The sequence below is a fragment of the Mustela nivalis genome (genome assembly GCF_964662115.1).
Source record: "Mustela nivalis genome assembly, chromosome: 10".
NCBI lineage: Eukaryota > Metazoa > Chordata > Mammalia > Carnivora > Mustelidae > Mustela > Mustela nivalis.
In genome coordinates, this window is record NC_139029.1 from 10,334,955 (window position 1) to 10,351,134 (window position 16,180).

Consider the following 16,180-nt stretch of genomic DNA (forward strand, 5'->3'; position numbering starts at 1 on the left):
TTTTTTTTTAAAGATTTTATTTATTTATTTGATAGAGAGAGATCACAAGTAGATGGAGAGGCAGGCAGAGAGAGAGAGAGAGAGGGAAGCAGGCTCCCTGCTGAGCAGAGAGCCCGATGCGGGACTCGATCCCAGGACCCTGAGATCATGACCTGAGCCGAAGGCAGCGGCTTAACCCACTGAGCCACCCAGGCGCCCTGTGACTTACATTTTTAAAGGAGTCCTCTCCTAGCTGTTTGTAGAATAGTGCAGGAACAGAAAACCACTTTAGGAGCATTTAGAATTACCCACGTGAGATGATAATAACCCTGGGAATAACCCAGGGCTTGGACCAAGATGGTAGCCATGGAGGCAGCCGGAAGTGGCTGGAGGGGATGGGATGCGTGGACATGGATGTACGGTGAAGAGCTCGTAGGACTTCCTGATCAATTAGATGTGACTTTGAGAGAATGAATGAATCCAGGGCTCTTAGCCTTTCAGCCTGAAGAACCCGGTGAATGAGGTAGGAGGCATCGGGGACAGAACTGGACCCTCTCACGCAGGCACCGTCGGCGTCATGGTGTGTGATGACGTCTGGGGCTCCGGGGGCCTCACTGACAAAGAGCTGTTGACCCTGAATCCTCAGCTTTCCGGGGGAGTTCCCAGACCAAGGGAGTGGTAGGGAAGCCCGGGCGCTGAGGCGTCTGAGGGGCTCCAGAAAGGTCCATGTGGCTGAGCAGAGGGGCAAGGGTCGCAGCAGTGGGAGATGCTGTCACGGAGGCTGGCCATGGCCGGATCACCCAAGGTCACAGGAGGGCTTGGCGCGTTTCCCCCCAAAAGCAGCAGGTGCCCCAGAGAGGCTGTGTGGGGGCCCCGGGAAGATCACATGCTTTCTCTAATGAGATGGTCTGGCCATCAGAGTGGAGATGTGTTGTGAAGGAATGAGAGCAGGGCCAGTCCAACTTTAAAGGTTCCCCTTTAGGAAGAAGAATAAAAAATCGGTATTAGTGATGGAACGATAAAGGAAGACGTAAGAGATTGCTGGAGGCCTGCGGACTGGGTTCCTTCTTCTGACATCTCCCTGGGCAGTGTGCCAGGAGCATTTAATGGAAAATGCTTCCTGAGTGTGATCTGGCTGCCTCCCCTCCCAGAACACTCTGGAACTCCCAGCAACCCTCAAAGGGGCCCTACAAGTAGGAGGCCACGCAGTCACCGTAAACCCACCTTGGCTAAGAGAGAAGTAGGGAGGCCAGCTGGGGGTAAAGAGGAGTCCCAGGGACTGCGGTGCTGAGACAGACGAAGCCAAGGATGGAGGCTCCCAGTGGGGATGGGGGTTCAAGCAGGGGGACGGGGTCGGTGAGGTGTTTGGCCAGGCGCTCAGCCTTGGCAAGAGGCCGAGGGCTTGGGGCAGTCCCAGGGACCTCAGGGACCTGACTGACACCAGGATTTCCCCCTCTCTGTCTGAGAAGGAGCTCTGACCTTTAAGACTGGGAGCCCTCCATGACCCAGCCCTCGCTCTGGAGCCGGTGTTGATTTGCTAAGCGGTGGCAAACCGTGGGAACACACCAACCCAGACAGGGTCAGCTCGGCCCCCAGACCAGGAAGGGATTAAGACCCAGACAATGTTGTCACAACCAGGTCTGGGAGGTTGTGTGGCCCAAGTGCATGCAGGCTTGGGGCCTGAGAGGAGGGGAATTTATGCGGCTATAATGTGGCCCAGTCTGTTCCCCCTTTGTTGCTTTTGTTTTTGTTTTTTAAGATTTTATTTACTTAATTGACAGAGATCACAGGTAGGCAGAGAGGCAGGCAGAGAGAGAGGGGAAGCAGGCTCCCCGCTGAGCAGAGAGCCCCATGCATGGCTCAATCCCAGGACCCTGAGATCATGACCTGAGCCCAAGATGGAGGCTTAACCCACTGAGCCACCCAGGCGCCCCTCCCCCTTGGTTTTTAAACATTTCCCTACACACTTGGAATGAAGTTCATTTACTAACCTTGTGACGTTGAGCAAGTTATCATCTGTGCTCAGTTTCCTCATTTGTTGAGTGCCCTGAGCAGATGGTGAAGGTCGGGCACGTAGCCCGGAGGCTGACTGTGGGCTCCATTCCCCTCCTGAGTCAGGTGGTGGGGAAGGAAGTGCTGATTCAGGCAGCCGAAGCAGGAACCCATCTCAGGGGAGGAAGGGTGTGATGAACCCCCCCCCATCCTGTCCACTAGAGGAGCACATTTGCATTTCACTTGCAAGGAGCTGTGAATATGTCAACTCTTCTCTACGGAGGGATGACAACCCTGTGCTATGGATTTTTTCATGCGTTACCTGCCTCCAGCCTTCAGAGCAACCTGGGAGGAGTTGACTTTTCTCTGTCTCCTCAGGAGAAAACCCTAGGTACAGAGAGATCACATGACTTGCTCAAGGTCACAGAGCTAATAAGTGGGAGAGCCAAGATCCAAATTCAAGGAGGTCTGATTCCAAAGCCCAAGCCCTTGACAGCTCACCACCCATCACTATTTCTATGTGATTTGCCTATGAAGCTACTTAAGACCTCCAATTCCAACTCGTATGTTTCATAGGAATTACTAGGTCCCTACTATGCGCCAAGCATCATGCTGGGTGCTGGAGACCCAGAAAGCAATGAGACACGGCCCTGCTCCTAGTGTCATGGGGGAAAGCATAGTGGTGCATCCCAGCAGTCTTGGGCTACATCTAGGAGATGGACATGACTCCTAAGCCTGCCTGGAGGAATCAGGACAGGCTCCTCCGAAGTGGTGACAGGGATGCAGTTTGCCAGGAAGAGGAGGTGGAGATGATCCAGCCCCATGGGGCCTCACCAGTCTTCACCATGACTTTGCTTTAAGCAACAGAAACACAATTTTAACCTGTTGAAGACAAGGCAAGAAAAAAGAGAACTCATAGGCTCCAGAGGTCCAGAGGGAAGACTTCAGGCATGGCTGAATCCAGCAGCCTAAGTGATGAGATCCGCTATCCCCTGCCCTCCGTGTTGGTCCGAGTGCTCATAAAAAAATGGTGCCAAGCTTGCTTTCTGGTAGCCTTGAAAGATGCTGCCTCTTTTTAAATAGTTCCAGCCAGGCACAAAGAGTGGGGGCGGGGTTCCTCAAACAGAAATTAGATACTGTGACCAGAATCCGGGGAAGTGATGCTGGCTGACAGGAGCCATGACGTCCCTTGGATTCTCCAGTGGAACCAAGTCTCTGCCTTACCTTCTGCCCTTTGTTCATCTCGCGGGATCTCCCCAGACCTCTGTCCTCTACCTGCTGGGGAGAGGAAAGGAACTCCTCTTCGAACACCTGCCAAACACCAGGCATATTTAGCCACATTCGTCCATCGAATCCTCACAGTGAAGCCCAGGTGCCCCAAGAGGAAACTGATTTGCCCAAGGTAAGCGACTGACCAGTGGCAGAGCCAGACTCACAGATCCTGATTTGACGCCTATCTGTGCTTGACTGGCCACTGGTCCTGCCGCCGTATCGAGGAGCTCCCGCTTCTCAGAACTTCTCCCCCTCCTGCCTGGCCCGACACACAGTAGGTGCTCAGGGAATAAGTGTTGAGCTGATCTGACTCCCAGCGGCCAGAGCAGAGGATGGAGGAAGGAGCAGGGACAGAGCCAGGACGGCGAGGCCCAGGGAAGCTTCTGAGGCTGTTTGCTAAGAAGTGGACGTGCAGCCCCACCCTGGACGTACAACTTCATGCGGCATTATATCTGGGCCCCACCCCCACCAAAGGCTGGGGCTCCGATCTGGCCTCCGCGGAGCGGTTCAAGGGGACGGGCCACTGAGCAGACAGATGCTTCCCTTCCTCAAGGTCTCGGGGCCAGCGGGGGCTGTGTGGCTCTGGGAAACTTGTCCCTGTTCCCGGGTCTAGTTGCAAAGCGTATGGACTGTGTGAACAGAGGCAAGGGGGACATGAAAACAGCAGGCAGTACCATTAGTGGGCAAGGACCAGGGGTCAGGCCCTGGGGGTCCTTTCAGCCCCTCCATCCCTAACAATTTGGCAAAAGGAAGCATTCATGTCTCCAGGGGAGGGTATCTAATCCAACCCCCCTGTTCTTGTTTTTGTTTTTTGAAAGAATTTACTTTTAAGTAATCTTTGCACCCAATGTGGGACTCGAACCCATGACCCCAAGAACAAGAGCTGCATGCCCCCCGCACTGAGCCAGCCAGGTGCCCCTCCCTTATGTTATAGGTGAGAAAACAGAGCCTCAGAGAGAGAAAGAGCTTGTCCAAGGTCAGAGCCAGCACCAGAATGCTGGGAGTTAACCTGAAATCTGACCTTAAAGCCTATGTACTGGGTCCCTGGCCCTGGAATGTCCTCCCCTGCTCCTCCGCTTTCCGCCCCATGGAGAGGCCTGGTCCTACTGTCCCCAAACCTCTTATCCTGTGTCGGCCCCTGATTCATTCGTTCATAGCACACATCACCATTATATTATGGTCACGGTGATATCGTGGTCATTATTATATTAGTTTGTGTTAACGCTGATGTCCCCCACCTTTCCGTAAGTTCCGTGGGGACGAGGATGGACTGTGTCTGACCTGATTCCCTTGAGCTCCCTGACTTGTTTTAGCACAGAGGTGCTCAACCAAAGTTTGCTGGATCTAAGCCTTCTGTGGGCAGCAGGGGCATGTTCCCCTCAGACTGGGCAGCAGCAAACATCCACACTACCCTGGTTCTGTCCCCTGAACTTCTCCCCCCACCCCTTCCCTGCCACCCCGGATCTCAGCGGCCACAGCCCTAATAAAAGATTGAGCCACTTTGCTCAGCTGCTTGGAAGAGAGCTGGTCCAAGGCTGGCAGGACAGGAGGAGGGAGCAGGGGCTCTCTGAGCCCGCAGACAAAGGGCATGTGTTCCCATCCAGCACACTTCCTGGGTTTCCCTTACAGGAAGCTTGGCACCTGCCAAGGTGACATGGACACCCCTCCGCCCTCTGGGTGGGTGTGGGGTGTGGGACTGCCTTCGCCAGAGCGCTGCTCTCCACCCAGGCTCAGCGACAGAGGTGGAACAGGCAGCCAGGGGTGCTGGATAGCAGGTGAGTGGTGACAGCTGGACCCCCCACAGAGCCCTTCCATCTTCCATCTTCCCGCTTCCCAGCCAGTCTTAGCTCCCAGCAGATGCCTGGAGGCCTGGGCCCTAGAGGGAGTCAGGGTGACTTTGGATGAGGCCTCAGATCAACTTTTGGTACCTCACTGTTCCATCTACAGGGCAGTGAGGTGAGTGGCTCAGGGGATATCATGACAACAACGAGGGAGGGCAGCCCCGTTTTGATCTGTTTTAAATAAGCTTCTGGGTCACGAAGCACTTGAAAAGGGGGTTCTAGAGCTTAGAGTATTTGCAAACCTCTGGATCGCACCTTCCTCCTTAAGGTCCCCCCCATCCCTGGCAGTCAGCAGCCCCCTCCTTCTTCCTGGGGAAGTCCTGGGGCAGAGTGCTCCAAGCAGTGGTGCAGGCTGGGGAGGGAGCCTGATCAAGGCTCCGGCAGCCTGGGGTCTGAGTCTCCTGGGCCCCACAGGGCTCTACATCTCAGCTTCCACATTGGGGAGGAGGGGGTAGGTGGAGGGTTCCTCTGACACTGGCTGGCTTGGCCCTCGGGTATGGCCTTGTGCCTCTCTGGGCCTCAGTTTCCTCAACTGAGAAGCAGACATGACCATTCCTGCCACACAGGGCTGTCCCGGAGATTCCATGGAGAGATCTATAGGTCAGGCGCCTGCCACCTGGGAAGCCTCTACCTGGGGCTACTGTTGTTGTTCTTATATGAAGTCCCGAAAGGCAGGGGATTGAGGAATGCTGGGATGAGGAGGAGGAGGAGGGGTGGGGGTACCCAGGTGCCCGCCTCACGACCTCCATGAGCAGCAGCCCCAGAGCCATGGTGATTGCAGCTTTGGCCCCGGGGGAGAGCTCGACCCTGCCTGGCCTGCCCCCAGATGGCGCTGGGTCCCACACTCCTCTGGCCTCAGCAGAGGCTTTAATCAAAAGAACAATCTGTTTGCCTCTGAATCAGACCCAGATTCCTTTTCCCAGCAATGTTCCCCGGGCCTCCAGGGACCCAGGCGGCCCATCCCGGCTCCATCTCCTGTCCCAGGGCCCAGGCTCTGCTTCCTCCTCCCCCTTCTCCTCTGGCTTGGGTCGGGGAGTGCAGGAGGTGGGAGGGAGGCAGAGACTGGAACCAGGGTTGGCAAAGCAGGTGACCCGGGACTGCCTGCTGGGCCCTGTCTACCAGGCTGCCTGGGAGCCTGTGCCCCCCTCAACCCCCTTCCCCTGGGGTGGGGCTGGGACCCCACTGCGGAGGGCTTAAGGGTCCACCCAGGCAGTGATAGCAGGTCAGGACAGCAAGCAGAGATGACCTGCTCCGCTGGGCATCTGAGACCTCCAGGCAGGGTCACCCCCTAAGAAGGCCCACTGGCCACCAGTGCTCTTCTCTGTCAGTGTCTTTTATCTCGGCTGAGCCCTAGCGGTAAGCAGCCTTTACCCCCATTTTACAGATAAGAACCTGAGACTCCAGGAGGCGGAGTACCTGCCCCGGGGTCAGGGAATTGTTAGTGAATGACCCGAGGAACTCGGGTCCACCTGACACCTAGGACCCTGGGAGATCTCGGGCCAGACTCAGGTGTAAGTACCCGCCCCCCCTCCCCCCCAACACCCGACGGCGCAGGTGGGGCCACCAACCCAGGAGACCTAGGGAAGGAGGAGGGGGAAGGACCGCGCGGGGCGCACAAAGGCCCCCGGGGGTGGGCAGCCGGGGAGGCCTCCCACCCCAGGCCCGGGCCCAGAGGACGAGAGGAGGGGTCCAGGGAACAAAGGGCGGGCGCTGGGGGCGGCGCGGGGTGCGGCCGGGCAGGTGGTGGGGGCAGGTAGGGGCCGCTTCCGTCGGCGGGAATCCCGGGCCCCCTCCCCCTAAGCTTCACCTTTTATGGTAAGGCGGCCGGGGCGGCGGGGCGGAGGGAGCCGAGGGGGCGGGGAGGGCGGAGGGGGCGGGAGGCTCCGCGCCGCTCGGGGCTCAGCTCGCTGGGACGTCCGACCGGAGCCGCTGGGGGCGCGGGCGACGCAGGTAAGCGGGGCGCGGGGCGGGGGGCGCGGGGCGAGCGGGGCGGTCGTCCTTCCGTCCTAGCCCCGGCCACACACAGGTGACAGCGCGGGCGGCCCCGGGCCGGAGCCCCTCCCCGCCCCCCCGCCGGGACCCCAATTCCGGCGCTCCTGCAGGGGGTCCGCGGGAGGGCGGGGGTGCCGCCTTGGGTCCCGGCCCCCGGTCTCTGTCCCTGGAGCGGGGGAAGGGCTGGTGTCCCTGCCCCGGAGCGGATCGCCGGGAGAAGAGGTGGGCAGGGCGGAAGCTCCCGCACAAAGAGGACAGCGTCCCGCACATGGATCGAATTAAAGTCCCTGGCGGCGCCCCACAGTGACCCGGCCAGCCGCCCGCCTGGGCTGCTTGCGGGAGGGCGCCGGGTTTCCGGAGCTCCAGGGAGCTCCGGGCCCCTTCATCCAGCCCGGGTCAGGCGAGGGGAAGGAGGGGCCCCGGGCCGCCCCTCTCTGGGGCCTTAAATCTCGGTCGGGGGCTGGGAAGGGGTGTGCCGTGGGGCATTCTGGCGGGGATCCTACCCAGCCCTACTCTGGGGACCCCGGGAAGAGCCCGGGCAGCTCCCAGAATCCTGCTCTTAATGTCGGGAGCCAAGTTGAGTCCTCCCAGGCGCCCCCCCCACCCAGGCCAGCCTGGCCCTTGGGGGCTCCTCCCCATCAGGGGCTGGGTAACCAGCTGGCCTTCTCTTTGGACCTACCTAGTACCAAGATCTGGAGCGCTCTCTCTCCTTGGATCCTCTGAGCCAACCACCTTTCAGAACAGACTTTTTATTCTCACTTTAGGAAAAAACTGAGGCCCAGAGAGGGCCAGTAACCTGCTGTGGGTCACCCAGCAGGGAAGAGGTGGGGCTGGGTGTGACTGCAGCTCCCTGTGTTTCCTTGGCTTCCTTGAGGGGAGAGGGAAAGGGAACCCCTACCCAAGGCTGCAGGGCCCTCTGCTGGGTGTCCCCCCGGTCTCCCTCCTACCTCCAGCGAAGTGTCATTCTGAACCAAGCGTAGATTGCTTTGTCCAAGTATTCGAGAACAAAGCTTACAGGTGGTTCCAGAAGTTTTGGGAGGGGGTTAGAAGGAGTAGGAAGGAAGGGAAGGGGGGGGGGGCACTACCGGGAGGACCGCCAGCTCAGCCAGCCTGTCCCCTGCCCCGGGCTGCAGCCTAAAGCTGGGCTGGGTGGCTGGCTGGCTGGATCTCAGCCTCCTTCCTTCCTCTTGACAGGAAATGACTTTCTTTCCCTTTGTTCCCACTTTCTCTGCTTACCCAACTGGATCTCAGATTCCCCCTCTGCGGGAGGAAGGATGGGGGCAGAGGGTCTCCGGGGTGCGGCTGGCCGGTAGCCTCTCAGGGAGCTTTCTCCCACATACCCCCCTCTGGGGTGACCTGGGGGCAGTGGGACCTGAAGGAGGCTGAGGCTCTCTCTCCTAGCAGCCCTGGGCCTGACTGACAGGCTTTGAAAATCCCCAGGGGTGGGGGTCCCCTGGGGCCTGAAGTCCCTGAAGGAACTGCAGGGAGGGATTGGGGGGGGGCGTGAAGCTGGCCAGCTGTGAACATCTGGCGTCAGAGCTAGGACATTTGCCTTGGATGTTTTCCGAGAAAACCACAGATCTGACTTCCCGGAGGGGTGGGCTGGGGTGGAGTGGGGGTCAGAGCAGGGTCGGAGGGAGGTGGAGGGGGCATTCACAGCAGTCTCTGGGGATGAGCCCAGAATGTACTGGCCACAAGAAAATCTATCTGGATTGGGCTTTTCTTGGATGAGAACAGCCCCAAGGATTTGGAGGCGCCCGTACCATCCAGGGAAGGAAAAGTGTGTCATCTCAGGTCCAAGGACTCCCCCCTCCTCCGGGACTCGGGTCAAATGATGCTCAGTTAGAATTCTGGGTCTGCCAAGGCTGCTAAGATGACCTGGAAAAGTCCCTTAACCTCTCGGGGCGTCCCATGGAACCACCTGTAAAGTGGGGACGTCAGGGGATGTGTTGCAAATAAGGTGTGTTTAGAGGCTCAGAAAGCGTGAGCCGCCGTGCCTGGCACAGAGCAGGCCCTTGGTCAGTCGGTGCCCTTGCTGTCGTTTCTTGGACGTGACTCTCTGAAAGCTGCTGACCGAAACAGACTCTCAATCTGGTAACAAAGTGTAAAGCCAAAGTGTCAAACCATACAGTTTTGGATGACGTATGACCAGGGCGGCCGAGACGAGGAAGCGTATATACTCCTAAATGTCCCTTTCCTGAAGAAGAAACAAAAGGAAAGGACTTGGAAAATAACTTTTTTTTTTTTTTTTTTTGGAAAATAACTTTTAAAGCTTTCTTCGGACATTGATTTCTTTCTTTCTTTCTTTCGTTTTTTTTTTTTTAAGATTTTATTTATTTATTTGACAGAGATCACAGGTAGGCAGAGAGGCAGGCAGAGAGAGAGGGGGAAGCAGGCTCCCTGCCGAACAGAGAGCCCGATGCGGGACTCCGATCCCAGGACGCTGGGATCACAACGCAAGCGGAAGGCAGACACCTAATGACTGAGCTACCCAGGTGCCTGCACCTGACCCCACTTCTTGATTATCACTCACTGGATTCCTATTTATTCTCTCCACACGCCTTCGGAGCTACATCCAGATGGCTCAGCTGGAGAGTGGGTTAGAAAGAGGGGAGACCCAGCTTAGAGACCCAGCTTAGAGACCCAGCTCAAACGGGACATCAGCCCTGGGAGCACAGGGAAAACCTTTGACTGAATGTGGTTGACTTGCCTTCCCCCAAGACCTGAGGGCCCCCACCTAAGCCTTGGCCTTGGAGGCAGCTGTTTGGGGTCACCACCTGGGGAATGGAAAATGGGCTCCTTGACATCAGGAATGCTGTCCGGCTTCCAGATCCGTGCTCTGATGCCCACGTTGGACTGGGGTCACAAAGATTACAGCACAGCTGAAGTCACATGCAATCACTTGGGGGGAGGTAGGGGCAGACGTGGTGACAGGGCGCCGACATGTCCCGTGATGGGCTGTCATCAACCTGAGGAAGCAGACGCTGCTCCCGGGAGGGGGTCAGGAATCACGGGAGGCTTCGTGGAAAAGCTGGGCCTCTAAGAAAAAATGGACATTCGCCCTGTGGGGGCAGAGGAGGAAAAACAAGGGGCGGGGGACTCTCCAAGGCTGGTAAGAGAAAAAGCTGGGAAAGGGGCAGAGGTCCAGGGTGGTCAGAAAAGAAATCGAAGGGCACCGGGTTGGCTCAGTTGGAAGAGTGTGCGACTCTTGATCTCAGGGCTGTGGGTTCAAGCCTCATGTTGGGCATAGAGATTCCTTCAAAGTAAAATCTTTTTTAAAAAAAAACATTTAGGGGCACCTGGGTGGCTCAGTGAGTTAAGCCTCTACCTGGGGCTCGGGTCATGGTCTCGGGGTCCTGGGATCGAGCCCCACATTGGGCTCTCTGCCTGTTTCCCTTTCTCTGTCTCTGCCTGTCTCCCTGCCTACTTCTGATCCCTGTAATAAATAAATAAAATCTTTAAAAAAAAAAAAAAGGAAAAGAAAAGAAAGAGCGTGGGCCTGGATTCAAATCCCAGCTCTGCTGCTGTGTGACCCTGAACAAGGGACTTCACCTCTCTGAACCTTGGTTTCGGCGTCTGCTGGGATAGTCCTAGCACCTGTCCCCCAGCGGCTGGGAGGACTTGGAAGTGAGTGGGCAGCAAGTGCTTAGGACGGTGGGTGCATAGTAGGTTTTGACCCACCATAGCTCGGATTGAACTTCTGTCCTCTCCACCTCCTGGACCCCAGCCCTGATGCTCTGACGGGTTGCGCTGTTTCCCTCTCACAGCAGAGCTGGCCTGGACCCGCAGGGACTTTGACCCCCGGGGGAGAATTGGATCTCAGGTGAGGGAGGTAACTGGGGTGTGGCCCGGTGGCAGGGTGGGTGGGTGGGTGGGGACTGGAGAAGCTGCTCCTTCTCACACTTCTCGGAGGAGGAAAATTAATCATTTGTAGGTGAGCAAGGCAGGGCTGCCCTTTGCACCCCCCCGCCCCCCCCCTGCTCAGGTTGTGGGGAGGGACAGTCAGGACTGCTGTGGGTCCCCTCCCTGTGGCCCGAGTCACCCGGTGGACGCCTGCCCTCCCCCGCAGGACATCCCCAGCCCCTTCTTTGTCTCCACTGGGGCCCGAGCCGGCCCAGGGGAGTGGGTGCTCCTGTTTATTAGGAGAAGGGAGGCTCTGGGCCTGGGGATGTCTGTCTGTCTAGGTGGAACACAGCCTTGGGCCTGAAGCCCTGCCCCAGCCTGAGCCACACTCTGTCCCCAGCCCCACCAGGAACCGAGACAATGGCCTCGAAGCCGGAGAAGAGGGTCGCCTCGTCGGTCTTTATCACGCTGGCCCCCCCGCGGCGAAACATGGCCGTGGCCGAGGAAGTGAAGCGGGCAGCTTGTGAGGCCCGGCCGGGCCGCCCCTGGGAAGCCCCTGCTCCTGGGAAGGCACCCGGGGCTGGCTCGGCAGGGAGGTCCAGCCCCTGGACCCCCCCTGCCAGGGCGGCAGCCACCAAGCCAGCAGTATCCCCTCAGCTCTCCAACGGAGGTAAGAAGGTGAGGGGACCGGCCGGAGGCTGTGTCAGAGGCCACACGGAGGCGGGGAGGAAGGGACCTGCTCTGGGCTCTTTCAGGCGTCCATTCATTCCTCGAGCACCTACTGTGTGCCAGGCAGACTCAAGCCCACCCGCGCGGGTTTGAACCCTGGCTCTTCCACTTGGCTGTGTGAGGTTGGCAAGCCACATACCCTCTCTGTTCCTCCGTTTCCTAATCTATAAAACAGGCATCACGATAGTACCTTCCTCAAAGGATTAGGGGAATGAATACACATGTTTGGGTCTGCCTGTCACGTAGAAAGTGTTAAATAATGTGTTACCTGCGGTTACTCTTCTGGGCCAGACACTTGGGACGTGAGAAGAAAGACCAGTCTTTCAGCCTACATGAAACTTAAATCTTAGTGGGAAAACAGATGACCACAAACATAATGTTGGGGAGACACAAGGGCTCTACACGAGCAAAACACGGAGAGGAGGTGGGAGGTACCAATTTTTTTTTATTTTTGAAGATTTTATTTATTTGAGAGAGAAATTGCAAGACAAAGAAAGCATGAGCAGAGGGTATAGAGGGAGAAGCAAACTCCCAACTGAGCAGGACTCAATCCCAGGATCCTGGGATCATGACCTGAGCTGGAGGTAGACGCTTAACTGACTGAGCCACCCGGGCGCCCCAGAAAGTACCACTCTTTCTGGGACAATTAGAATGGCTTCTCCCAGCAGGTGACATTTCAGCTTAGCTAAGACCTGAATGACAGGATAGAGCTGGCCAATGGGAACAGCAAGTGCAAAGGCCCTGAGGCAGGAACAAAGTGCACATTGAAGGACCTCAAAGGTGGCTTTATTCTCTCTCGAACTCTGCCATTCACTTGCTGTGTGGTCTTAGGCATGCAGTTGGTTTGCTTGATTTCCTCCTCTGGAAGGTGGAAATTTGGTCATGTATATGACGCATCTGTCACAGAATGGATATAGTTCATACGGGGCTGTTCCTTTGCCTTGTGCTCGGCTCTGCTGCCATGACACCAGAGAGCGTTGGAGACTCCACTCCATGGAGTCTTAGCTGTTGGTTGTTTAGAAACAAGGAAGGAGCACAACCCGGGGGCTTGGGGCAGGGGGATGGCTCTCCTTATAGGACACCAGGTGGAATAAGGAGGCACAGAGACAACAAAGATAGCCCCTGGAGTTCCCCCAGGGTGTTCTGCTGTCCCCGAGCAAAGTTAGAGTAGCCCCATGCATCCGTCACCACAGAAACACCCTGAAGACCAATAGGAACTGCCAGTTCCAGGGGCCAGAAAAGGGCAGGAGACAAAGACACTCATGTAACATGCCTCTTCATCTGACACCACCTCGTAAACTGATCTCTCCTTCCTAACCACTCATCCCAAGAACACGGCCTCCTCCAGGAGCTTTCCTATAGAACCAAGACCCCGATGACCAGAATTCACACAGCAGGGTGTGTGATCCAGTGGGAAAAAATGACATCCCTTTTGGGTAGGAGAGGGAGTCCAGAGTCTGTAGTGTAGATGCCCCATTGCCAACATTTCCACAACGTATTCATGGGTTGCTGGAATACCAGAAGGTCTTGGGAGTGTGGTAACAAAAGCAGACCTTCCCTGGGGGGGGGTCACCTCGCCGTGGCTGGTCTGCTGGTCCGCCATTTTGTTTGCCAGTGGGGCGCACGGGCAGAGCTCAGGGAATCTCGGGGTTCAGTCTCGCCTGAGTGAGACAAGTTCTAGGCGAGCATCTTGGTCAGGAGTCTGGTCTGACCACAGCACAAAGCGGGCCCTGGGGCCACGCCAGCTGCCGGCTGTCATCTGACACCCCAGCCAGTGCCTGTCTTGGGAATCCACACACGGGTTGTTGGTTTTTTTTTTTTTTGGCCCTTGTGTCCTGAGAGAGATCCCCATCTTTCCCTCCCTTCTAGAAGCCCACATGCACAAAGCCTCACCAGCTCGCATTCAGAAGTCAGTTTTTCTCTTGGCTTCTCTTTGGGAAATCTGCGCTTCCTCCTCCTGCTCCTGGCCAGGGGATCCTGGTTCAGCTGGGGCCCCTCTGCACCCTGCCTGCGGGCCTCCCGCTGCTGCTGCTGCTGCCCGGCTGGCGTTCCTGTCCAGGCCCGGACTCAAGACAGGTCCCGGGAGAGGCCTGGGGGCTCCGGCTGCCTTTCCGCAATCCGGTTCCTGACTCACCTTCAGCTCATCTGGAGCAAGGTTCTCACACCGGCCTCGGGAGGGCCTTGTTCAAACACAGCCGGCTGGCCAGGCCCCACCCTGGGTGCTTCTGATTCAGCAGTGCAGTGCCCCCCCCCCCACCCCGGAGAATGTGCATTTTCTTACGCATTTCCAGATAATGCTGATGCTCTGGTCTGGGGACCCTGGTCAGGGAGCTGCTGTTCTAGCCTAAAGGCTTTAAGCAAGTGAAGCTTGGGGAGCAGAAGAAATGTTTTCCAAGTGTGGTCTTTAAACCAGCAGTGGCGTCTTCACCTGGGAACTTTTCAAAAATGTCAATTCCCAGGCACTTCCCCCAAGCCCGCTGAGTCAGGTCCTCTGGGGGTGGGGCCCACCGTCAGCACCAGAGGATTCTGTGGTTTACTCACAGGTCTAGAATAATCCTCCCATCCGGCCCTCAGTCCCTGGGAGAAAGAGGAGGGGGCTCATTATCTTTGTCAAATGGATGAGAAAGCTCTAAGCCCAGAGAGGTGCCCCAGTGACTCAGCAGCGAATGGGACCAGAGCCCCATTGGGGTTGGGGGGCCAGGGCCTGGGCACTTGTGGTCTGCTTTCCAGGGGTGTCTAAGGCAGTCCTACCTTGTGAGGCTTGGCCTACCGTGTGCCCCAGAGACAGGTGGGAGCCGAAGGCTGATTCAGACCAGACTCCCTGTCCTTTCTCCCCAAGGCACTATGTTTTTTTAAAAGATTTTATTTATTTGGCAGAGAGAGACACAGCTCTCGAGGGGACACAAGCAGGAGGAGTGAGAAAGGGGGAAGCAGGCTCCCCGCCGAGCCAGGAGCTGGATCCCAGGACCTTGGGATCATTGACCTGAGCCCAAGGCAGAGGCTTAATGACGGAGCCATCCAGGCGCCCCTCCCCGGGGCACTATTAACAGCTCTGTTCCCCATCAGGCTTTTCAAGGCCGGCTTCCCTCGTGACCCCCAATCCCCTCCTCCGGGGGAGCTGGGCAGTGCCTTCTTGGAACAGGGGTGGGAGTTACGGCATATAGGGAGCTGTTCCTGGACAGAGCAGAGCCTGGGGCTGTGGCCAGAGCTGGGCGATCCTCAGCCCTCCTCCTCCCTCGGTCCTCCCTGGAGCCCCAGATCCAGGCCCCTCCCCTTCTGTAAACCTCTGTAGACTGCAGCTTTCCCACGAAGAATTAAGCTCTTCTGGGGTGCCCGGAGAGGCCTGAGTCTCAGGTGGCTCAGGTCAGGATCCCGGGGTCCTGGGATCAAGCCCTGCATCCCCTCTCTGCACAGCGGGGAGTCTGCGTCTCCCTCTCCCTCTGCCTGCTGCTCCCCACTGCTTGGGCACGTGCTCTCTTTCTCTCTCAAATAAATCCTTAAAAAAAAAAAAAAAGTTAAGCTCTCTTGCACTAACCGTGAAAATAATGTCATGCGGGGGTGTTTTTCTTATGTATGTACGTGTGTTTGCTGTTGGGTGGTTCTTTTTTTCTTTTTTTCCCCTAAGATTTTATTTATTTATTTGAGAGATGGAGATCACAAGTAGGCAGAGAGACAGGCAGAGAGAGAGGAGGAAGCAGGCTCCCCAATGAGCAGAAAGCCCAATGCAGGGCTCGATCCCAGGACCCTGAGATCGTGACCTGAGCCGAAGGCAGAGGCTTTAATCCACTGAGCCACCCAGGCGCCTTATTTATTACATCGGAGAGAGAAAAAGCACAAACAGGGGGACCTGTTTGCAGAGAGAAAGTAAGCAGAGGGAGAAGCAGACTCTCTTCTAAGCAGGGAGCCTGATATGGGGCCCAATCCCAGTACCCTGGGGATCATGACCCAAGCCAAAGGCAGATGCTTACCTGACTTAGTCACCCACGCGTCCCTAAAGTCTCTTAATTCCAGGGAAGTTTCCCCTTTCTTTTTCTCTCACATGCCGTTGACTTTTTGCAGAAAGTAGGGTCAGTTTCTGTAGAATGTCCCTGGTTTTTCCCTTGGCTCCCACACCTATTCGACTCCTCCCCTCTCCCAAATTTATCATTAAGTGGAGTTAATTCCAGAAACCTGATGAGATTAGGTTTGGTTCTTGCTTATATTTGGGGTTTGTTCTGGTCAGAACATTCCATGGGTGTCCCCTTACCTATCTACAACCTAACACGAACCTGAAGATCCCTGGTATCTGCCTGGGGTTGATCTGTAGATTCGGGTGGTGACAGTCTGACCCCTTTTCTGGAAAGTTCTCCATCTGCCTTTCACCTGATGCTTTCAACACTCGATAGGCATTACCTGAATCCGTTATTTAACCCAGGTGGTGGCTCCCACACTTGAGCGGCATATCGTCACTGGGAGGGTTTCTCCTGCTGTCAGTGGCTGCACGCCCCGCCCCGCGTCCCCCCCCCCCCCCGCCCCCGGCAGGTTCCGATTCT

At 56.9% G+C, this 16,180-nt stretch overlaps 1 protein-coding gene and 1 long non-coding RNA gene across 9 annotated transcripts in view; one reads left to right on the top strand and one right to left on the bottom strand.

Moving 5' to 3' along the window:
- On the bottom strand, positions 1-10,729 carry LOC309841905. Of its 2 annotated transcripts, XR_014299396.1 has the most exons (3): positions 7,756-10,729; positions 3,196-3,282; positions 1-955 (listed from the first exon to the last, which is right to left on the bottom strand). It is a non-coding gene; the product is annotated as an uncharacterized lncRNA (long non-coding RNA). The 2 variants fall into 2 exon arrangements; XR_014299397.1 differs by lacking the exons at positions 3,196-3,282; positions 7,756-10,729 and adding an exon at positions 1,971-2,085.
- The window catches only part of FBLIM1 (filamin binding LIM protein 1), a 22,620-nt gene continuing 11,395 nt past the window's right edge, over positions 4,956-16,180 (top strand). The window contains exons 1-4 of one of the 7 annotated variants that reach the window (XM_082685476.1): positions 5,001-5,018; positions 6,469-6,595; positions 10,844-10,899; positions 11,320-11,589. In XM_082685476.1, the coding sequence (XP_082541602.1) occupies positions 11,340-11,589 (250 nt within the window). In that variant the 5' untranslated portion in view covers positions 5,001-5,018; positions 6,469-6,595; positions 10,844-10,899; positions 11,320-11,339. Of the gene's footprint in view, positions 5,019-6,138; positions 6,441-6,468; positions 6,596-6,947; positions 7,035-10,843; positions 10,900-11,319; positions 11,590-16,180 lie in introns of those variants that run through there. The other 6 variants (XM_082685478.1, XM_082685481.1, XM_082685479.1 and 3 more) reach the window with 6 other exon arrangements.